General features: G+C 49.4%; 1 protein-coding gene across 6 annotated transcripts in view; it reads left to right on the top strand.

The window, feature by feature from the left end:
- Positions 1–15,218, top strand: part of PLCB2 (phospholipase C beta 2) — a 36,936-nt gene extending 21,718 nt beyond the window's left edge. The window contains exons 15-32 of one of the 6 annotated variants that reach the window (XM_053979944.1): positions 478–575; positions 1,267–1,363; positions 1,480–1,564; positions 1,838–1,962; positions 2,945–3,099; positions 3,454–3,618; positions 4,587–4,686; positions 4,931–5,035; positions 5,978–6,063; positions 6,156–6,252; positions 6,425–6,478; positions 6,986–7,196; positions 7,394–7,565; positions 8,545–8,621; positions 10,310–10,405; positions 10,700–10,757; positions 13,923–14,009; positions 14,232–15,218. In XM_053979944.1, the coding sequence (XP_053835919.1) occupies positions 478–575; positions 1,267–1,363; positions 1,480–1,564; positions 1,838–1,962; positions 2,945–3,099; positions 3,454–3,618; positions 4,587–4,686; positions 4,931–5,035; positions 5,978–6,063; positions 6,156–6,252; positions 6,425–6,478; positions 6,986–7,196; positions 7,394–7,565; positions 8,545–8,621; positions 10,310–10,405; positions 10,700–10,757; positions 13,923–14,009; positions 14,232–14,504 (2,141 nt within the window). In that variant the 3' untranslated portion in view covers positions 14,505–15,218. Of the gene's footprint in view, positions 1–477; positions 576–1,266; positions 1,364–1,479; positions 1,565–1,837; positions 1,963–2,944; positions 3,100–3,453; positions 3,619–4,586; positions 4,687–4,930; positions 5,036–5,977; positions 6,064–6,155; positions 6,253–6,424; positions 6,479–6,985; positions 7,197–7,393; positions 7,566–8,544; positions 8,622–10,309; positions 10,406–10,699; positions 10,758–13,922; positions 14,010–14,231 lie in introns of those variants that run through there. The other 5 variants (XM_053979945.1, XR_008437507.1, XR_008437506.1 and 2 more) reach the window with 5 other exon arrangements.
- Positions 15,219–16,320: the final 1,102 nt, after the last annotated feature.

Genomic DNA, 16,320 nt, shown 5'->3' with positions numbered 1-16,320 from the left:
TCTGATAACCACAAATTCACCACAGCTTAGTTCTTCACCGTGAGGGTCTTGGAGATTCATAAAACCTTCAGCCCCTGTCACCTCTTGGGCTCAGGGCCCCTGTGGTAGAACAGTCCCTGTCACGGTAAGAGCACAGGAAATCCATGTGAGGACAAGGTGAGCACCACTGCAGAACACCTGGAAATGGGCATTTATTCCTGCAAGTGTATGTGTCCTTGGAGGGGAAACAGCCCAGTGACTGTTGCTCCTGAGTGTGAGGGGAGCCTGCAGCAGGAATGGTTTGGTCTCTTGGGTGTGCTCATCCTCAGTGTTCCAGTTCATGTTTGGATTTGGTCAATAAAATCGTAGGATTCTTCCCCTCAGTGTTCCAGCATTACTTGGTAGTGAGGTTTGGCAGAGCTCTCCACTGCCAGCAGCCTGCAGGGTCCTGTTTGTGTCCTCCTGATCCATATCACTGATGAGGGCCTGTGTGCTTAGTCTGGGCAGGTGATATGGCTGAAGAGGAGCCAGAGGAAGAGGATGAACAGCTCAGAAATCTGGATGAAGAGGAAATTAAAAAGATGCAGTCAGATGAGGTACTGTCACCACTGGTTCTTTTCCTTTTCTGTTTGGATTTTTGCTGGCTTCTATTTTTCTCTGGGGCCTCACCCTATTGAATAGAGATGAACCTGAAGTGCAAAGGGGAATGAACCTGTGGGAGACTTTCCATCCCCCACACAACAAGACTTTTGCAGGAAAAACTGAAAAGGAGAAATTTTGTTGCAAGCATAAAGAATGTGGCAGAGGAGTTACTGCTGACTGTGCATGATTTGGAGATAACTGTTTGCCTTGGGGGTGTTGGAGAGGCTTAGCCTTGGTCTGAGAAGTTGTTACTGTGCTGCTGCTGAAGGGGGAGGGAGGAGATCAGCATTCCCTTGAATAAAAGGTATATTTCCAGTTTCCATCTCCCTGGTATCCTTTGGAGAGGAGGAAAAACAATATCCCCGTTTATCCCAGACTCCATGTTCTGAGGGATCAAAGAGATCCTGGGCTTTGTACATCCTCCTTGGAACCTCTCCATGTGCCTTGATTCCGTTTTTGCCCAGCCACCTGGAGATCCTGTGCCCTTGCCCACCATGGAGCTGTAGGACTGGGAAGCCAGAGAAACTGGAGCACTCTGGTCAGGGCAGCCGCCAGAGCTCTTTGACTGGGAGGCCCCAGAGCAGTTTGTTTCATCTCCAGGGAAGGTCTCTTCACTTGTTTCCTTTTGGATTGTTCTCTGCTCAGGGCACGGCTGGCCTGGAAGTGACGGCGTACGAGGAGATGTCCAGCCTGGTTAACTACATACAGCCCATCAAATTCAACTCCTTTGAGGTCTCTGCTAGTAAGTCAGGCTCAGTCCCTTTGGAATCCAGGCCAAGTGCTTCCTGCCTCCATCGGTCCCCGTGCAGAACAGGGACTGGGCGTGCCTTGCTCCTAAATGCAATCTCCTGTTTCTAGAGAAGAACCGGAGTTACGTCATCTCTTCCTTCACCGAGACGAAGGCTTGTGATCTACTGAGCAAGTTCCCCATGCAGTTCGTAGAGTATCCTTTTGGCAGCCTTTTTCCAGTGCCACTGGGTGCTTGGAGTGTGAGGGAGATTCTTGACAGGATGCATCCTGCTGTAGCCAATGTTAAGGCTACCAGATGCTTGTCCTTAAGTGAAAACTGTAAGGAGCCTGAGCCTCCCTGGGGTCTTGTCTGGAAGGCTCTGAGCATTTGGTAGCAGACCTCCAACAGATTTTATAATGGGAATATGTGGGCTGGCCCCAGGGCACAGCAGGAACAGTCGCGACTTGTTTCCTATAGAGCCTGTAGATACAACAAGTGGCAGATGAGCCGCATTTACCCCAAAGGCACCCGGATGGACTCCTCCAACTACCAGCCCCAGATGTTCTGGAATGTTGGCTGCCAGATGGTGGCACTCAACTTCCAGACCATGGGTGAGTGTCAGGGTGTGCTCCAGCCTCCAAGCAGGTCAGGTCAGGCACTGCTGGTGCTCCTGGTTCCTGTCTCTTTCTTTTCTGCCATTTCTCTGGTCATTATTCCACGTGCCTTTTCCCAAAGTGCTGTTCTCTGCTGATTTGATCTCCCACAGACCAATAGCACTTTTCCATGCCCAGCACAGACCTGGCATACACACACACACACACATGTGGACTGCTGTCATCCTGTGTCCGGGTACTGTCCCTGGCTGTCCTGTTCCACGACATCACACTGAATCATATCCATGAGGGCACCTGCAGCTCCTATCCCCCAAGATGCTACCTCTACAAGGCAGAGACAGAGCTCCATCTGGCCACAGCACTGACGTGTCTGTGCCATTATTTCCAAGATTTTGACCTGGGAGGGTCAAAATCCAGGGAGGAAAGGCCTTTTCCTTGCTGCATAACCACCATAAGAAGGAAAGAAAAGCCTTGAGAGAAAGCTGTACCTTACCCCTCTTCCTTTCTCACAGGGCTGTGTTATGTGTAGAGCATGGGAGACAAAAGGGAGCGAGTACAAGGTTGGTTCTGAAGAGGATGACAGTGCAGGTTAGGTGCAGCAACCACCAGGCAGTGTCCTCAGTAGTGTCAGACAGAAGATGGACTCAGAGGAGGCCCAAAATGAAAGGGGGAAGGAGCAGAGGAGCTTAGACAGTTACTTATTCCCACCCAAAAATAGCAGGTGCTCCTTAAAGCAGGTTTTAATTTAGTTCTGCCCATGACTTAAGGTGCAAGCGCAAGCAAACCACTTCCCTTCCATACAACAGCTGCTGTAATATTTTTCCCTGTAGGGTGCTGAGAGGCTTAATTAGTTTTCAGGATGGCTTTGCGAGCCATGGGCTGGCAGGGGCTGGAAGCTTCCGGCAGCTTTCAGCTCCCTCATAGCACACAGGCTGCCTGTCCCTCCTAGCCCTGTCTCACTGTGTTGCTCTGCTCTCAGATGTCCCCATGCAGCAGAACATGGCCCTGTTTGAGTTCAATGGGCAGTGTGGGTACCTGCTCAAGCACGAGTTCATGCGGCGCTCCGACAAGCAGTTCGACCCCTTCTCTGTGGATCACATTGATGGGCTGGTGGCCACTACTGTCTGTGTCACGGCAAGTACAGCCTGGGGACCCTGTCCTGTGTCACCCAGGGGGACTCTCAGTGCCACATGAACCCGTGGAGTCCTGTGGGAAACCGTTACTGTGGCAACTCCCAGGCTTGTCACTATTTTAAATTAATCATAATCAAATGAAAATGGAAAATGAGCATCTGCTGTGCAGAGGCAGCCAAGGCTGTGCTGGTAGGGAGAGAGGAAGTGCTGAAGCAAGAAATAGAGGTGAAAGTAAAAGAAAAGCTGGAGCAGAAAAGCTTTTTTGGGGTGGGACAGTGACATAAGGGTGAAGGAATGGGCGGGTCCCTCTGTTTTATTCTTCCCAGCATGTGAACTCTGTTTGTGTTGTTCGCAGGTACTCTCTGGTCAGTTCCTCTCGGACCGCAGCGTGAAGACCTACGTGGAAGTGGAGCTCCTTGGGCTGCCAAGGGATGCCAAGCGCAAACACAGAACCAAACTGACCTCCACAGCCAACTCTATTAACCCAGTGTGGAAAGAGGAGGCTTTTGTTTTTGAAAAGGTGAGAATACTGGATAGTAATTTAGGCAGAGAATCCTTAAAGCTCCTGATGGCCATGAGCACTGCCTTGGGAGAGGTCAGTGCCAGCAGAAGGGACTTCCCTCTGGAGACCTCAGGCCTGGCTTTGGACACTCTCAGGTAACATCCAAACAACAATATTCAAAACAACTCTGCATCAATATTTCCCAGAACAGACAAGGGGTAGCTGGGAGTGGTTCTGGAGATAACAGGCAACCAAAGTCTCCCCTCTATGATGCCCCCTTCAGACCAATCAGTTTGGAAAACTTCCAGCACCAGAAAGGAACTGAATTTCTGTGGTTAAACTGTCAATGAGAGTAACATTGAGAGTAACAACAGCCAAACTGGAGCAGTAATGGGACCAGTTTTCAGTTGTGCCAGAACATGGAAAGCTTCCCTGTCTCTTCCCAGGAATTCAGTGATCACCAGTCCAGCTGCAGGGCACAGGGAAGTCAAGTACATATTATACAATTCATCTGTCAGCCACAGTATGAAGCTACAGATATTTTCAGCCTACTTAGCTAAAATATCCTCCTTTCAGAAATACTCTGAGGTTTCACTCGTGGCAGAATAATTTTGAATTCATTTTATGGCACAAGAATACAGGGAAGGAGGGAGTCAAAATCCTTTATTAGCAATGTTACCATGTTTGCTATCCATCCCAGTTCATGCCAGTGAGTTCTTCCTGGAAGCAGTGATTTGGAGGGTTTGTTGCCCTGTTTTTGTCTTTTGGTAACCTGTGATCCTTGGCAGGCTAAGAAGCCTGCATTTGGTGGAGTTTCTGGGCATTCAGCTATGATGTCTACGATAAATTGTGCTCCTAAATTACAAGATGCAGAAATAGACAGTGCCATCCTGGCAGAGATGGAATTATTTGGTTGGAAGGAGGAGGATGCTGCAATCAGGAGTTAGAGGTAAGGACACTGGTGCCTTACTCTGCTTTTCCCTTAGATCATGATGCCTGAGTTGGCATCTCTCAAAATTGTGGCTTGGGAAGAAGGAGGAAAGTTCATTGGCCAGCGTATCATTCCCATCATTGCAATGCACCCAGGTAAATCAGTGAAAACTCCTTCAGCTTTTGAGCCCTTCACACCTGTCCAGTGGGAGCTGCATACTTTGCTCTTTAATCTCCGTGCCCACAGGCAGTGGAACTTTCAAATCCGTCTTGTTATAGCCTTGGCTTTTTCCCCTGATATACTAACCATGACCTCCTGTAAAGAGGAGCCTTGGGCTGCTGGAGCAGACAGGGAGGGACAGGAAGCCACCAGCTCAGCTCCCTCCTCTCTCTGCCCCAGGCTACCACCACGTGTGCCTGCGCAGCGAGAGCAACATGCCGCTCACCATGCCCGCCCTCTTCGTGTTCCTGGAGATCAAGGACTACGTGCCAGATGCTTGGGCAGGTAGGGAGTGCTGGAATGTGGGGGGGATGCTTCTGGCCTCCTCCAAACTCTGATTCAGAAGCATTTTTCCAGCCTGGGAAGTGCTTTCCTGCTACACCCTCAATTCCTTGTCAGGGTGGGACTTGAGCACATGCCAGCATCCTGTCATGGCTTTGCTGCCTTGGGAAGAGCATGGAGGCTCCCACTGCCGCTGTGCCTGGCTCCCACCTGAGGTGCAGTGCAGGTGTACCAGGCTCCAGTGTGGAATGGCTCAGCCCTACATTTGTTTGGAGGCAGGGAGAGGTTTCCTTGCAGAAATAGGTGACATCTCTCAGGGGCTGCTGAGAACAGGGGCTTTAGGGAGGTTTTAGGAGTGATGCTCTTCCCTGTTGGAGGAGAAGGGAGGTTCTTGCTGGTACTGAGATATGGGGGACCTTCCTCTGAGAAGGGTCAGAGCTGGATGTGACAGAAGCCTCACTAGAGAGATGAACTGTCATGACCAAACCCAGAGTGCAAGAGCATCAGCCACAGGAGCTCTTGTGAATAATTCTCATGTTTGCTCTCTCCTCCCCTGTGTTCATACAAATGAACTTTATTCACTGGGGAAATCCTGAGAAATTTGGATTATCACATTTTTATTAAAAAGATGAGGTTTATACAATGTTGGGCTGGAATTGGAGCAGGGAACTGAGCAGGTGGGAGAAATCTTAACTTGGCCCTGGCTTTTGGGAGCAGAGTTCCCACAATCACTTCACTGCCCTGAACATCAGTTGTGAGCCATGGCCTTGGGCTGGGACTGAGATGAAAGATGTTCCCTTCCTCCCTCCCTTGTGCTGTCAGGGAGACTTTGGCTACAAGCAGAGAATACAAACTATTCCTTCTTCACAGTGTCCTGCACTGGGCAGTGAAAATGAGTCCATGAGTTGTTTGCTATCTGAGCAAAGCCCTGCTCTCTGTTTCCAGATCTCACTATTGCCCTCTCCAACCCCATCAAGTTCTTCAACCTGCAGGATAAGCGCTTGGTGAAGCTCAAGGATACCTCGGGGGAAGTGAGTTTTTCCAGGTTCTGTTCTCTAGAGCACCTTGCATGGATTCAGCTTAAAAAAATGGAGTTTTCATTTACCTCTGGTCTTTGTTTTAGAGGCCTGGCACACAAACAAACCTCTCATCTGCTGAGACTAACGGGGTGGCAGGCTTCACTGGGAAACCCAGCATTCCTCCCTCTAACGGGTCCACAGGTAAGTTTCCAAGGGTTTCCAAGCATTTAAGCATCTTGGCAGCTTAATTAATTCTTCTGTACTGACACCAACATCCTTCACACGGGCTGTGTTCTGATGCGCTCTCCTCTGTCCATTTCCAACCTGAACATCCAAGATGGGACAGTAACAGAAACTTCTTTTGGGATTTCAGGAGCAGCAGTGTTCACCAAGGATGAAGCCGTGTTAGAAGTAATGCAGATGGCAGGTAACTCCTCATGCTGGTCACCTGGGCTAAGGCCCTGCCTGTCATCTTACATTTCCAAATTAAAAAGACATGTCCCAACCCTCCTGGTGTAGCCAGCACTAAAGATAAATCCCAGGAATCTTGGGGCTCCAGGGCAGGTTTCCTTCAGCACACCTGTACTCCCTGTGCAACACGTTGTTCACCTGTTTCCAGGTGCCTGAATGCAGTGTGATGCCAATTCCTGCAAACACAAGGCCTAATTGTGCCTCAAAACTGAACTGAAGGCACAAGAGGAAACCTTTTTCACTCAGGATATGTTGCAAATAACTGTTATGTACATTGCTTTTTTTAGAAGTTATTCCTTAAGAGAAGTGTTCACTAGGACAGAATATGTACCTGGGGAGAGGCATCCCAAGGTGTGGAGCAGAGGGGACTCTGGTTTGGATGTGGTGATCAAGGGATCAGTTGACTCACTCCAAGCCTTGGGAAGGAGCTGGCACGGTTCAGCCTTTTTATTTTGTGTTTCAGAGCCTGAGACAATCACCCTTGCTGAGCTGCAGCAGAAGAAGCGCTTCCTGAAGCTGCTGAAGAGGCAGGAGAAGGAGCTGAGGGAGCTGGAATGGAAGGGAAGCAAACAGAGGGAGGAGCTGCTGCAGAAATACTCTGCGCTCTTTTCGGAGCTGGCCTGTCCTGGGGCCAAGAAAAGGACAATACGCACAAGGAAAACACAGAAGAAGAGGTAACCACAGCCTGGGGGTGACCTTCCCAAACCAAAACAAGGATCCCCAGGGAAACATGGCCTTCCCTTCTCTGCAGGAAGATGGAGCAGGGCAGGCATGTGCATGTCCCTGGGTTGTTCTCACTGAGGGTGGGTGGGAAGGTTGGGATTGTATTGGCATGGCGAGAAGCAGCATGGCCCCTGTTTCTGTTCTGCAGGAGTGTGACCCCAAGTGATGCTGGTACCAGTGCAAATCCTGTAAAAGCAGCAGAGAGCATTGATCGCCACTGGCTCTTGGAGCTGAGGGAGAGGCTGGAGAGGGACCTCATCCACCTTGGGGAGGAGCACCACAATCGGATCCGAAGCAAGAAAGAGCAGCATGCTACCGAGGTGAGGGCTGTGAGTGTCACCTGAAAACGTATCCTGGGACAGCCCCCAAAATCCCAAGTTATTCACTAAACTGAGCTTGGGAATGTGGGCCCAGAACACACCTGACACATTATCCACACCAGGTAATGAGAATGAAGACATGAAGCTTATTTGTTAGAAGCCCTAAAAATCCTGCAGAACCATTTTTTAAAACAAGAGTAGTGTTGCCCTGGAGCGCATCACACTTCATCTGCTCCAGCTCTTCTGATGCCTTAGCATGGAGTTAATGTAGTGTTTAGTGGCTTCACACCTTGCCAGGTGCCACCTCTCCAGGAGCCTGGGAGCTGGGGTGATGTGGGGGTAGGCTGAGGTTTCACCAGTGGCACCACCAGAGCATGTTCTGCTGTTTGACTTGGTGGAAGTCAGAGTCCAGGTGAGGGGAGTCCTGCAGGCTGAGCTCAGCCAAGGCCAGAAGGAGCCACGGTGGTGCCTGGGGACAGAGTGCAGGCCATGGGATGGTGGTGATGGTAAATCCAGCATATGCTATCTGTTCCAATGAAAGGGGAGTGATTCCAGGCTTGGGAGGCCTTTTCCCATTAGCGTTTTCTGAAGGAATTTGCACTGATACATCTTAAATCTTCAGTTCCCTGGTGCACCTTAGGCTTGACATGCCTCTTGCAAGCTGTGTGTAACCCTGAGAGGAAGATAACACTTGGGCACTGGCTCACCTAGGAATCAGATTTCTTACCTGGGAGAGGAGCCAGGGATGAAACCTTCCTGTCTCACAAGTGCAGTCCACTGGTACAGTGGGGCCAGCATGTACAGCTGAGCTCACTTCTGTGCCAGTGTTTGCTCTGAGTCTTGGGGATTCAGAATTTGTTGCTCCTGGAATTCAATGTAGGGAGGTGTACAGCTGACTTGGGTGCAACTGGATACAGATGGGGTGCAGTGTCTCATCCTGGTTTGTTCCCTTTTGGTCTTGTGTTCATCCCTTAAACAGCAAGTTGCCAGGATCCTGGAGCTGGCCAGGGAGAAGCAGGCAGCTGAGCTGCAGGTGCTGAGGGACACGTCGGAAAGGTAAAGACGGCAGTGGAATCACAAATAATGCCAGCTTCTGCTCCGGGCAGCACTTTCTGCTGGATCACACAGCTCTGCTCTGCAGCCAGGGAGGGAGGATGGGGAAGAGGTGGTGTTCTTTTCCTTTGGTGAGAAATTGAGGCAGGGGGATATGACAGGGGATCTCACACAGTGGTATGGGGGGAAGATGCCTCTTGTGATCCCCAGAACAGTGTTCCTGCCAGGAGGCACCAAGCAGGATACAGAGTTCCATCTGCAGTGAACAGGCTGGAGCCACTGATGGGGAAGGATAGGAAATACACTGCTGGTCCCTGGCTGCCACCTCTGTCTCTTGCAGTCAGGACCTCACATTAATCCCTTCCAGGGATTGATCCACTCTGTCTTCTAAGTGAATTGAGCATCTTGGCTCCAGTATTTAAGCAAACTGGCAGAATCAATTGACCAGTTTCTAGCCAGACATGCATCCATTTGTTCTTGCAAGAACTTTGTTCTGAAGCTAAAATCCTCATTCATTCCTACTTCCCATTAAATCCTGTCTCAGTCTTTAGTTGCAAATTTGTGTAAAACTGCCTCTTTTTGTGTCCTGTCCCAAGCCAGAGTCTCTTTACTCAGCTATTGAGCATATTCAGGCAAGTCTAAGGAAACAGGTGAGTAGCCAGGTAATGGTTTGCTGACAGTAGGATGTCATTAGTACAATCACATCTCCCTGGCTGGGAGAAGCTCCAGAAAGATTTCAAGATCTGGAGCAACAGGCAATGAAATGGCAGGAATAAATATAAAATAATCTGAATGGAAAACCCTAGCGATAGCCCATCAGTGCAGTGGTGTTGGCACTCAGCTGCTGTAGATGTTCTTCATTCCCAGCTCTGCAGTGGTCAAGAGGATTTAGGGAATTGTACAGGAAAAAAAAACAAACCAAAAAAAAAAAAAAAAAAAAACCAAAAAAACCAAACAAACAAACAAACAAAAAAACCACCAAAAAAAAGAACCAAAAACCAAAAAAAAATTGAGTCAGCCTTGTGCCACTGGATCCATCTGCATAGCACTGTCCCCATCTCAGTGTGCCATCTCAAACAAATAAAGTCTTTGAAAGAACGAGAAGAACAGCCAGCACTAGGGAGGAATTTGTGCACAAAAAGGAATTAAATGGGACAGCTAGGAGAACAGATATTTGAGAGAATGTGACAGGAATGTGTAAATCATGAATGGTCTGGAAGAGGGATGTGATTGCTCACTGTTTCTCGTTGGAAAGAAGGGTGGGACATCCAGTGAATGTCTCGGGTGTGTCTGCCACATTGTGTATAAATTAAGTACTGTTCCTCTCACAGCAAAGAGCTGTGAAATCCAAAAGTAAGGGTAAACTCTAAAGTATGAATGACATCATGGAACATGATACATGCATAGATACTGGAGGATAGACTGGAAACTGGGAAGGTGGAGGAGGGAAAATTTCCCGTAGACTTTTTCTTTCTTACACTTGCGTTTAGCATGTGCTGCCTCCACTGCTGGGCCAGGACACGTCCTGACTCAGGACTTAAAATATCCTTGAGACTCCAGGCCTCCTGCTGCACAGTCTCCCACATTTGGCGTTTCTAGACAGTGGAGCACTCCAGAGAGCTGTGGATGGAGGACTGCTCTGCTGTCTGGGGCTGGTAACCAGGCCTGTATCTCCTCTCTTCTCTCCACAGCAACATTAAAGACATTAAGAAGCGGATGGAGGCAAAGAGAGTGGAGCGGGTCCAGGCCATGCTGAGGAATACCAGTGACAAGGCTGCTCAGGAGAGGTGCGGGAGTGGATGTTCCTGGGCTCTGTCCATGCAGGATGCAGGGTCTCCTGCTGACTTGGAAGATAAAAAAGTAGAATTTTGCATCCAGTTATTTGCCTTATGGCTCAGCCAACTCTGAGTGGTGTTTTGGTGTTTTATTTATCCTTCCTAAAAGTACAGCAGCTTCTCCCTGTGGTAGGACAGGGCGGGAATGTAACACACCTGATCAGTACTATACTGGGTTTTAGTACAAATGGGTTTCATGGAAGGAAAAAAGCTGGATTTTACAGGGCTTTATAATTTTCTTTAAAGGTTGAAGAAAGAAATTAACAATTCCCACATTCAGGAAGTGGTGCAGACAGTCAAACGGGTGAGTTCAGGGGGGGTCAGGCTGCCCCAGCAGCTCTGGGCTCTGCAGGGAGGTGGCCAGGGGAACTCAGGCAGTGTCTGGGGCATTTGTAACCTGTGGCTTCAGAACAATGGGAAAGCCTGACAGGAGGAAAGACACCTCAAGGACCCCAGAGCTGCCCTTTGAAGACCCAGTGTCAGACAAAGCTGAATCCATATCTGTCAGTGAATGTCCATCTGTGTCTGTGCATGTGTCTGAGTAGCCATGTGTCCAGCTGCATCTGTGTGTCTGTCTGTGTCTCTATGTGTGGGTCTCTGTCCATACTTCTGTATTTTGAGTCCATGTGTCTGTGTTGTGTCCATGTCTGTGTGTTTGGGTCACTGTCTGTGTCCCTTTGTGTCTGTATATGTCCCTGTGTCTCTCTGTCTGGGTATCTGAATGTGTATGTCTGTGGGTCCAGGTGTCTGCATGCCCACCTGTGTCCATGTATGTCTTTGTGTCTGTGTGTATCTATCCATTTGTTCATGTGTGCCTTTGTCTGTGTCCATGTATGTCTGATCTGCCAGTGTGTCCGTGGGTGTGTTTGTGTGTTTCCATATACCTGTGTGTCAGAGATACTTTGTGTCAGTGTGTGTCCATGCATCCAAGTGTGTGCGTATGGGTGTGTCTGCCTTAGGGTGAGTCTCTCTCCACTTGTGTTCGTGTGTGTATCCATGTATGTCTGTGTTTATCTGTGTGTGTGTGTGTGTCCATGTGTCTCTATATCAAGGAATCCTTGTGTGTGTATCCAGGGGTGTGGATGTTTATCCGTCTGTGTTCCTGTGACTGGATGTCTGTCTTCATGCACTGAGTGTATCTGTTCATGTGTCCAAGTGTGGGTGTGTCTGTGTGCATCTGTACGTGTCTGGGTGCTGTCTTTATGTCAGCCTTTGTCCCTCTGTGTCCCTGCATGTCTGTGTCCACATGTCACTCTATTCCTGTGTGCATGTCCATGTAGGTGTCCATGTATCCATGCAGGTGTCTCTTTCTGTGTGTGCATGAGCCCGTGTCTTTGTGAACCTTTGTGTCTGCGTCCACGTTTGTCTGTCCTTTTGTCCAGGAGTGTCTTTGTGTTGCCTGTGTCCCTGAATGTATGCATGTGGCTGTGCCATAGGGGAGGTGTGTGTCCCGGTGTTTGTGTGTCTGCTTGTCTCTACATCTGTGTGTCTGTCAATGTTTGTGTTTGCATGTGTGAGTCTGTGCGTCTCTGTGTATGTCTGAGTGTCCATCTGTGTGTCCATGTCCAGGTGTCTGTGTCCATCTCTATGCATGTCCTTCTGTGTGTGTGTGTGTGTGTGTCTGTGTCCAGGTGTTTTTGTGTGTCCAGGTCTGTGTGTGTCTATGTCTGCATTCTGGTGGGAGTCTGTGTGTCCATGTGTCTGTCTGGGTGCCTGCGTCCAGCCGTGTGTGTCTGTGTGTGTGCCTGTGCCTGAGTGTATGTTCATGTCTGTGTGTCCATGCACCTATGTGTGTCCTTGTGGTGGTCCATGTGCATCTGTTTGTCCACATCTGTGACCATGTGTCTCTGCCTATGTCCCCATGCCCGAGTGTGCATATGTCTGTGTGTCAATGTGGCTGTATCCAGGTGTTTGTATGTCTGCATGTCACTGCGCCTCTGCCTAGGAATGTGTGTGTCCATGTCCATGTGTCTGTCTGCATGTCTGCCTGTGTCTGTGTCCATGTCCTTGTGTGTGTCCATGTATCTCCCTGTGTCCATGTTTGTGTCTATGTGTTCCACCTGGATCTGTCTGCCTGTGTCCATGTGATGACATTTGAGTTTGTGTCCACGTGTCTATGTGTCCGTGTCTGTCTGCATGCATCCCTGTGTTTCTATGTCTGTGTCCGTGCCTGTGTCCCTGTGTGTGCGTGTCCTTGTCCGTGTGTCTGTGTCCATGTGTCCACTTGTAGCTGTATGTCTGCCTGTGTCAGTGTGTATGTGAATCTGTATCCTTGTCCATGTATGTGTCCATGTCCTGTGTCTGTGTGCGTGGCCCCATGTGTCTCCATCCATGCCCATAGTCTGTCTTTATAGTGTCTGCCTATGTCTGTATGTGTGTCTTTGTCCATGTATCTGCTTGTGTCTGCATCCTGTATCTGTCCATGTGCCGGTCTGTCTGCATCCATGTGTCTGTGTCCATATGCATGTCCATTTATCTGTCTGTGTGCTTGTGTGTCCGTGTGTCTGCATCCATATCTCTCTGCCTGTGTCCATTTCCATGTGTGCCTGTGTCCCGTTTCTCTGTGTCCGTTTGTGTGTCTTTGTGTCTGTAGTTCACATCCAGGGGGGTGGGTGTGTCGAGGTGTGTGTCTGTGCCTCTATGTCCCTGTCCACGTGTGTGTCCACATCTGCCTCTGTCTGTGTGTCCATGTGTCTGCTAGTGTCCGTCTCTCTGCTTGTGCCTCTGTGTCTGCCTGTGTATGGCTGTGTGTGCATCCATGTGTCTGCCCATGTTTGCCTGTCTGTTCAAGTGTCTGCCTGTGTATGTCCGTGTGTCCCTGTGTGTCTGCTTTTGTCCATGTATATGCACACATCTGTGTCTGTATCCGTATCTGTCCATGTATCTCTGTGTCCATCTGTCTGCCTCTATATGTCTGCATCCTATCCATCTGTCCCTGCCCATATCTGTCTGCCTGTGTCCGTGTGTCTGCTTGTGTCCATGTGACCATGGGTCTGCCTGTGTCTGTCTGTATCCGTTTGCATCCACGTGTCTGCCTGTGTCCATGTGGCTATATTTGTGTGTCCCCATTTTTGTGTCCATGTCCTGTGTCTATGCGCCTGTGTCCATACACATGTCTGTGTCCCTCTGTGTGGCTGTGTCCAGCTGTCTGTATCCATCTCCATCACTGTTGTCATGCCTGTGTGTCCGTGTCCATCTGTTCCTGTGCCTAATTGTCTGTGTGTGACTGCGTGTATCCCTGTGTGTGTCCAGGTGTCTGTCCTTATGTAAGTCTGTGTATCCATGTATCTCTGTGTGTGTCCCTGTCCCTATGTCCCACGTGCCCATATGCACTCAATCTGCCAGCTGTCACGGTGTCCCTGAATCCAGGCTACTGCTGCTGGCCCACCTGCTAGGCTGAGCTTAGGCTGTCCAAAGCCCTTGCTGATAAAACTGGTACCTGAGGGGGATTAATTTATTCTTTTTAAAGGTGACAGAGAAGACTGGCAGGTTCCAGCAGAAACTGGAGGAGAAGCAGGCAGCAAATCTTCAGTCCATCAAGGAGAGAGAAAGCCAGGTAAGGACAAGATTTAGGGTCAGGGCTGTTCTGTGGCACAAGAAGTCCAAACCCCCAGAGAATCAATCTTGATGGCCACCCTGAGCCCACCCATTCCCACAGGGTGAGAAAGTGGATAAGAGGGCCCACACAGACCCCAGAAGGACCAACAGCTCATCCCAGAGCTCCTGGCCTCTCTGCTTGGCTTCAGTGTGTGGGAATGATCTGATTCTCCATTTGCAGCTCCAGCAGCAGGTACGGGTGGAATATGAGGAGAAGTTGAGAGCTCTGAACATGGAGGTTCAGGAGATGGTGAAGAACTACACCAAAGCCAGCTTTCCCGGAGAGTCACAGACTGGGAAGGAAGCAGGTCAGAGCATTCCTGAGGGAGAACAAAGGTCTACAGACCAACTGGAAGGAAATATCCCAGTGGCAGAGGTGTCCAGGCTTACACTGGCAATGACTGAGCCCTCAGGAGCTGGAATGGATGTGGAGATAGAAGAGAGCATATTCTGAGATGAGGCCTTTCCTTACTGTTCATTGCGAGAAGCTATATGGTGAAGTAACAACCAGCTTCACAAACTACTGCCATCCCTTTCCATTCTGGGGAGCTCCTGAAATCCTTCAGGAATGTACTACATTATCCCAGATATCTGGAAGCAGTCTGGAGAGCTCATCCTTCAGAGTACTTCACCCTCTGTCTTCCCCAGCCTGAGCTCTGAGGTATTTCAGCAGTGGGAAAGGGCCTGTGCCTGCAGACCAACTCCCTGTTGGCATCACAGCAGCAGCTACAGGAATATTTACTTTGCATTCAGAACAGTTTTTAGAGTCAGTTCCCTCATCATTCCTCACATCAGCCTATCTCCTCCTAACATCTTCCACATGGTTCCATGAAACAGCAATAAACAAACCTAAACACTGATACAAAGAGACACCATAGGTGGGGAGGGGGGTGGAAGGTGGGCTCAATCACAGCAAACCACACCATGCTGTGCATCCTACAAGAAAACAGTTACACCTGAAGCTGCATTAATAAACAATTACAAATGCTGCTATAAAACAAACCAACCCCCAGGTCAAGCAGGTATGAGACAGCATGTTCCAAGCCTAGTCTGAACACCCAACAAGAGTCCACATCTCCCCAGTGGTGTCACTAGAGTACTGGAATTATGGATTGTACATTTCTGAGTTATTTATTTTCTAAAAAAAATAAAACATAGCAGTTCTTAACCAACTGGGTCACTTGTTACTTAGCTGCAGTTAGTGTGTGTGTGTGTCTGTGACGCTGTGTGTGTCCGTCTCAATGTCTGTGTCCAGGTGTATGTGTAGCTGTATCCATGTCCCTGTGTGTGTCTACGTGTCTAGACATGTACCTGTAAATCTGCATGTGTCCATGTTTGTGTGTCAGTGTCTGTCCATTTGTGTCTGTATGTCCACATGTGTGTGTGATCCATGTCTCAGTGTGGGACTGTGTGTGTGTCCACATGTCTGTCTGTGTCCATCTATCCAGCTGTCTCCGTGTGTATTTCTCTGTGCCTGAGTGTGCGTTTGTGTCTTTGTATCCATGCACCTCTACGTGTCCATGTCTGTCTGTCCACGTCTGCAAGCATGTGCATGTGTCTGCATGTCTGTGTCGATCCTTGCGTCTGTCCTCTGCATCTGTCCGTGTGTTCATGTAGGCCTGTGTGGCTGTGTCCACGTGCGTGTCCCTGTGTGCCCACGTGGGTGTGTATTTCTGTTCTGTGTGTCCCTCTTCCTGTGTGTGCGTGTCTGTCTGGAAGTCTGTGTGTCCATGTACCTGTTTGGTTGTCTGTCCATCTCTCTCTCCCTGTGTTGTTTGAGGCCCTTCCTCATCAAAGGACAAACATCCCAGCAAGGTCCAACTGCAGCCAGGGAGCAAGTGGAGATTTTACCTTAAATCCAGAGAGTCTGTGCTGCAGTTCCAAACCAGAGCACAGGCACTGAGCCCTGCATCCTACACCAGTGTGTCACCAGCTTTGGCCACTGAAACCCCTCCAGAGGAGCTTTTTAGAGGTTATTTTAAAGGAAAATTTGTCCCATCTCTCCCTGGAGGGAACCGAGGCACCACTGTCAGACCAGAACGTGGGCACAGGGTGGCCCCCTTTCCACACACTGCCAAAGTTCCAGGGCTGGGTTTTTCCCTCAAACCCTCTTTGGAAATGAATCCCATAGAATAAACATCAGTCAGAGAGACACATATGGAAAGCCAGGACACAACAGCAGGGCCAGGGTTTGCAGTTTTCCTTCCTCCAGGGCCACACCCTAAAGATGATTCTGTTGCACAGGGACAGTGGCAGTAGCAGGCAGGACA

The sequence above is a fragment of the Vidua macroura genome, chromosome 6 (genome assembly GCF_024509145.1).
Source record: "Vidua macroura isolate BioBank_ID:100142 chromosome 6, ASM2450914v1, whole genome shotgun sequence".
NCBI lineage: Eukaryota > Metazoa > Chordata > Aves > Passeriformes > Viduidae > Vidua > Vidua macroura.
Note: the sequence above shows the minus strand (reverse complement) of the source record. Positions and strands in the feature narration are given on the sequence as shown.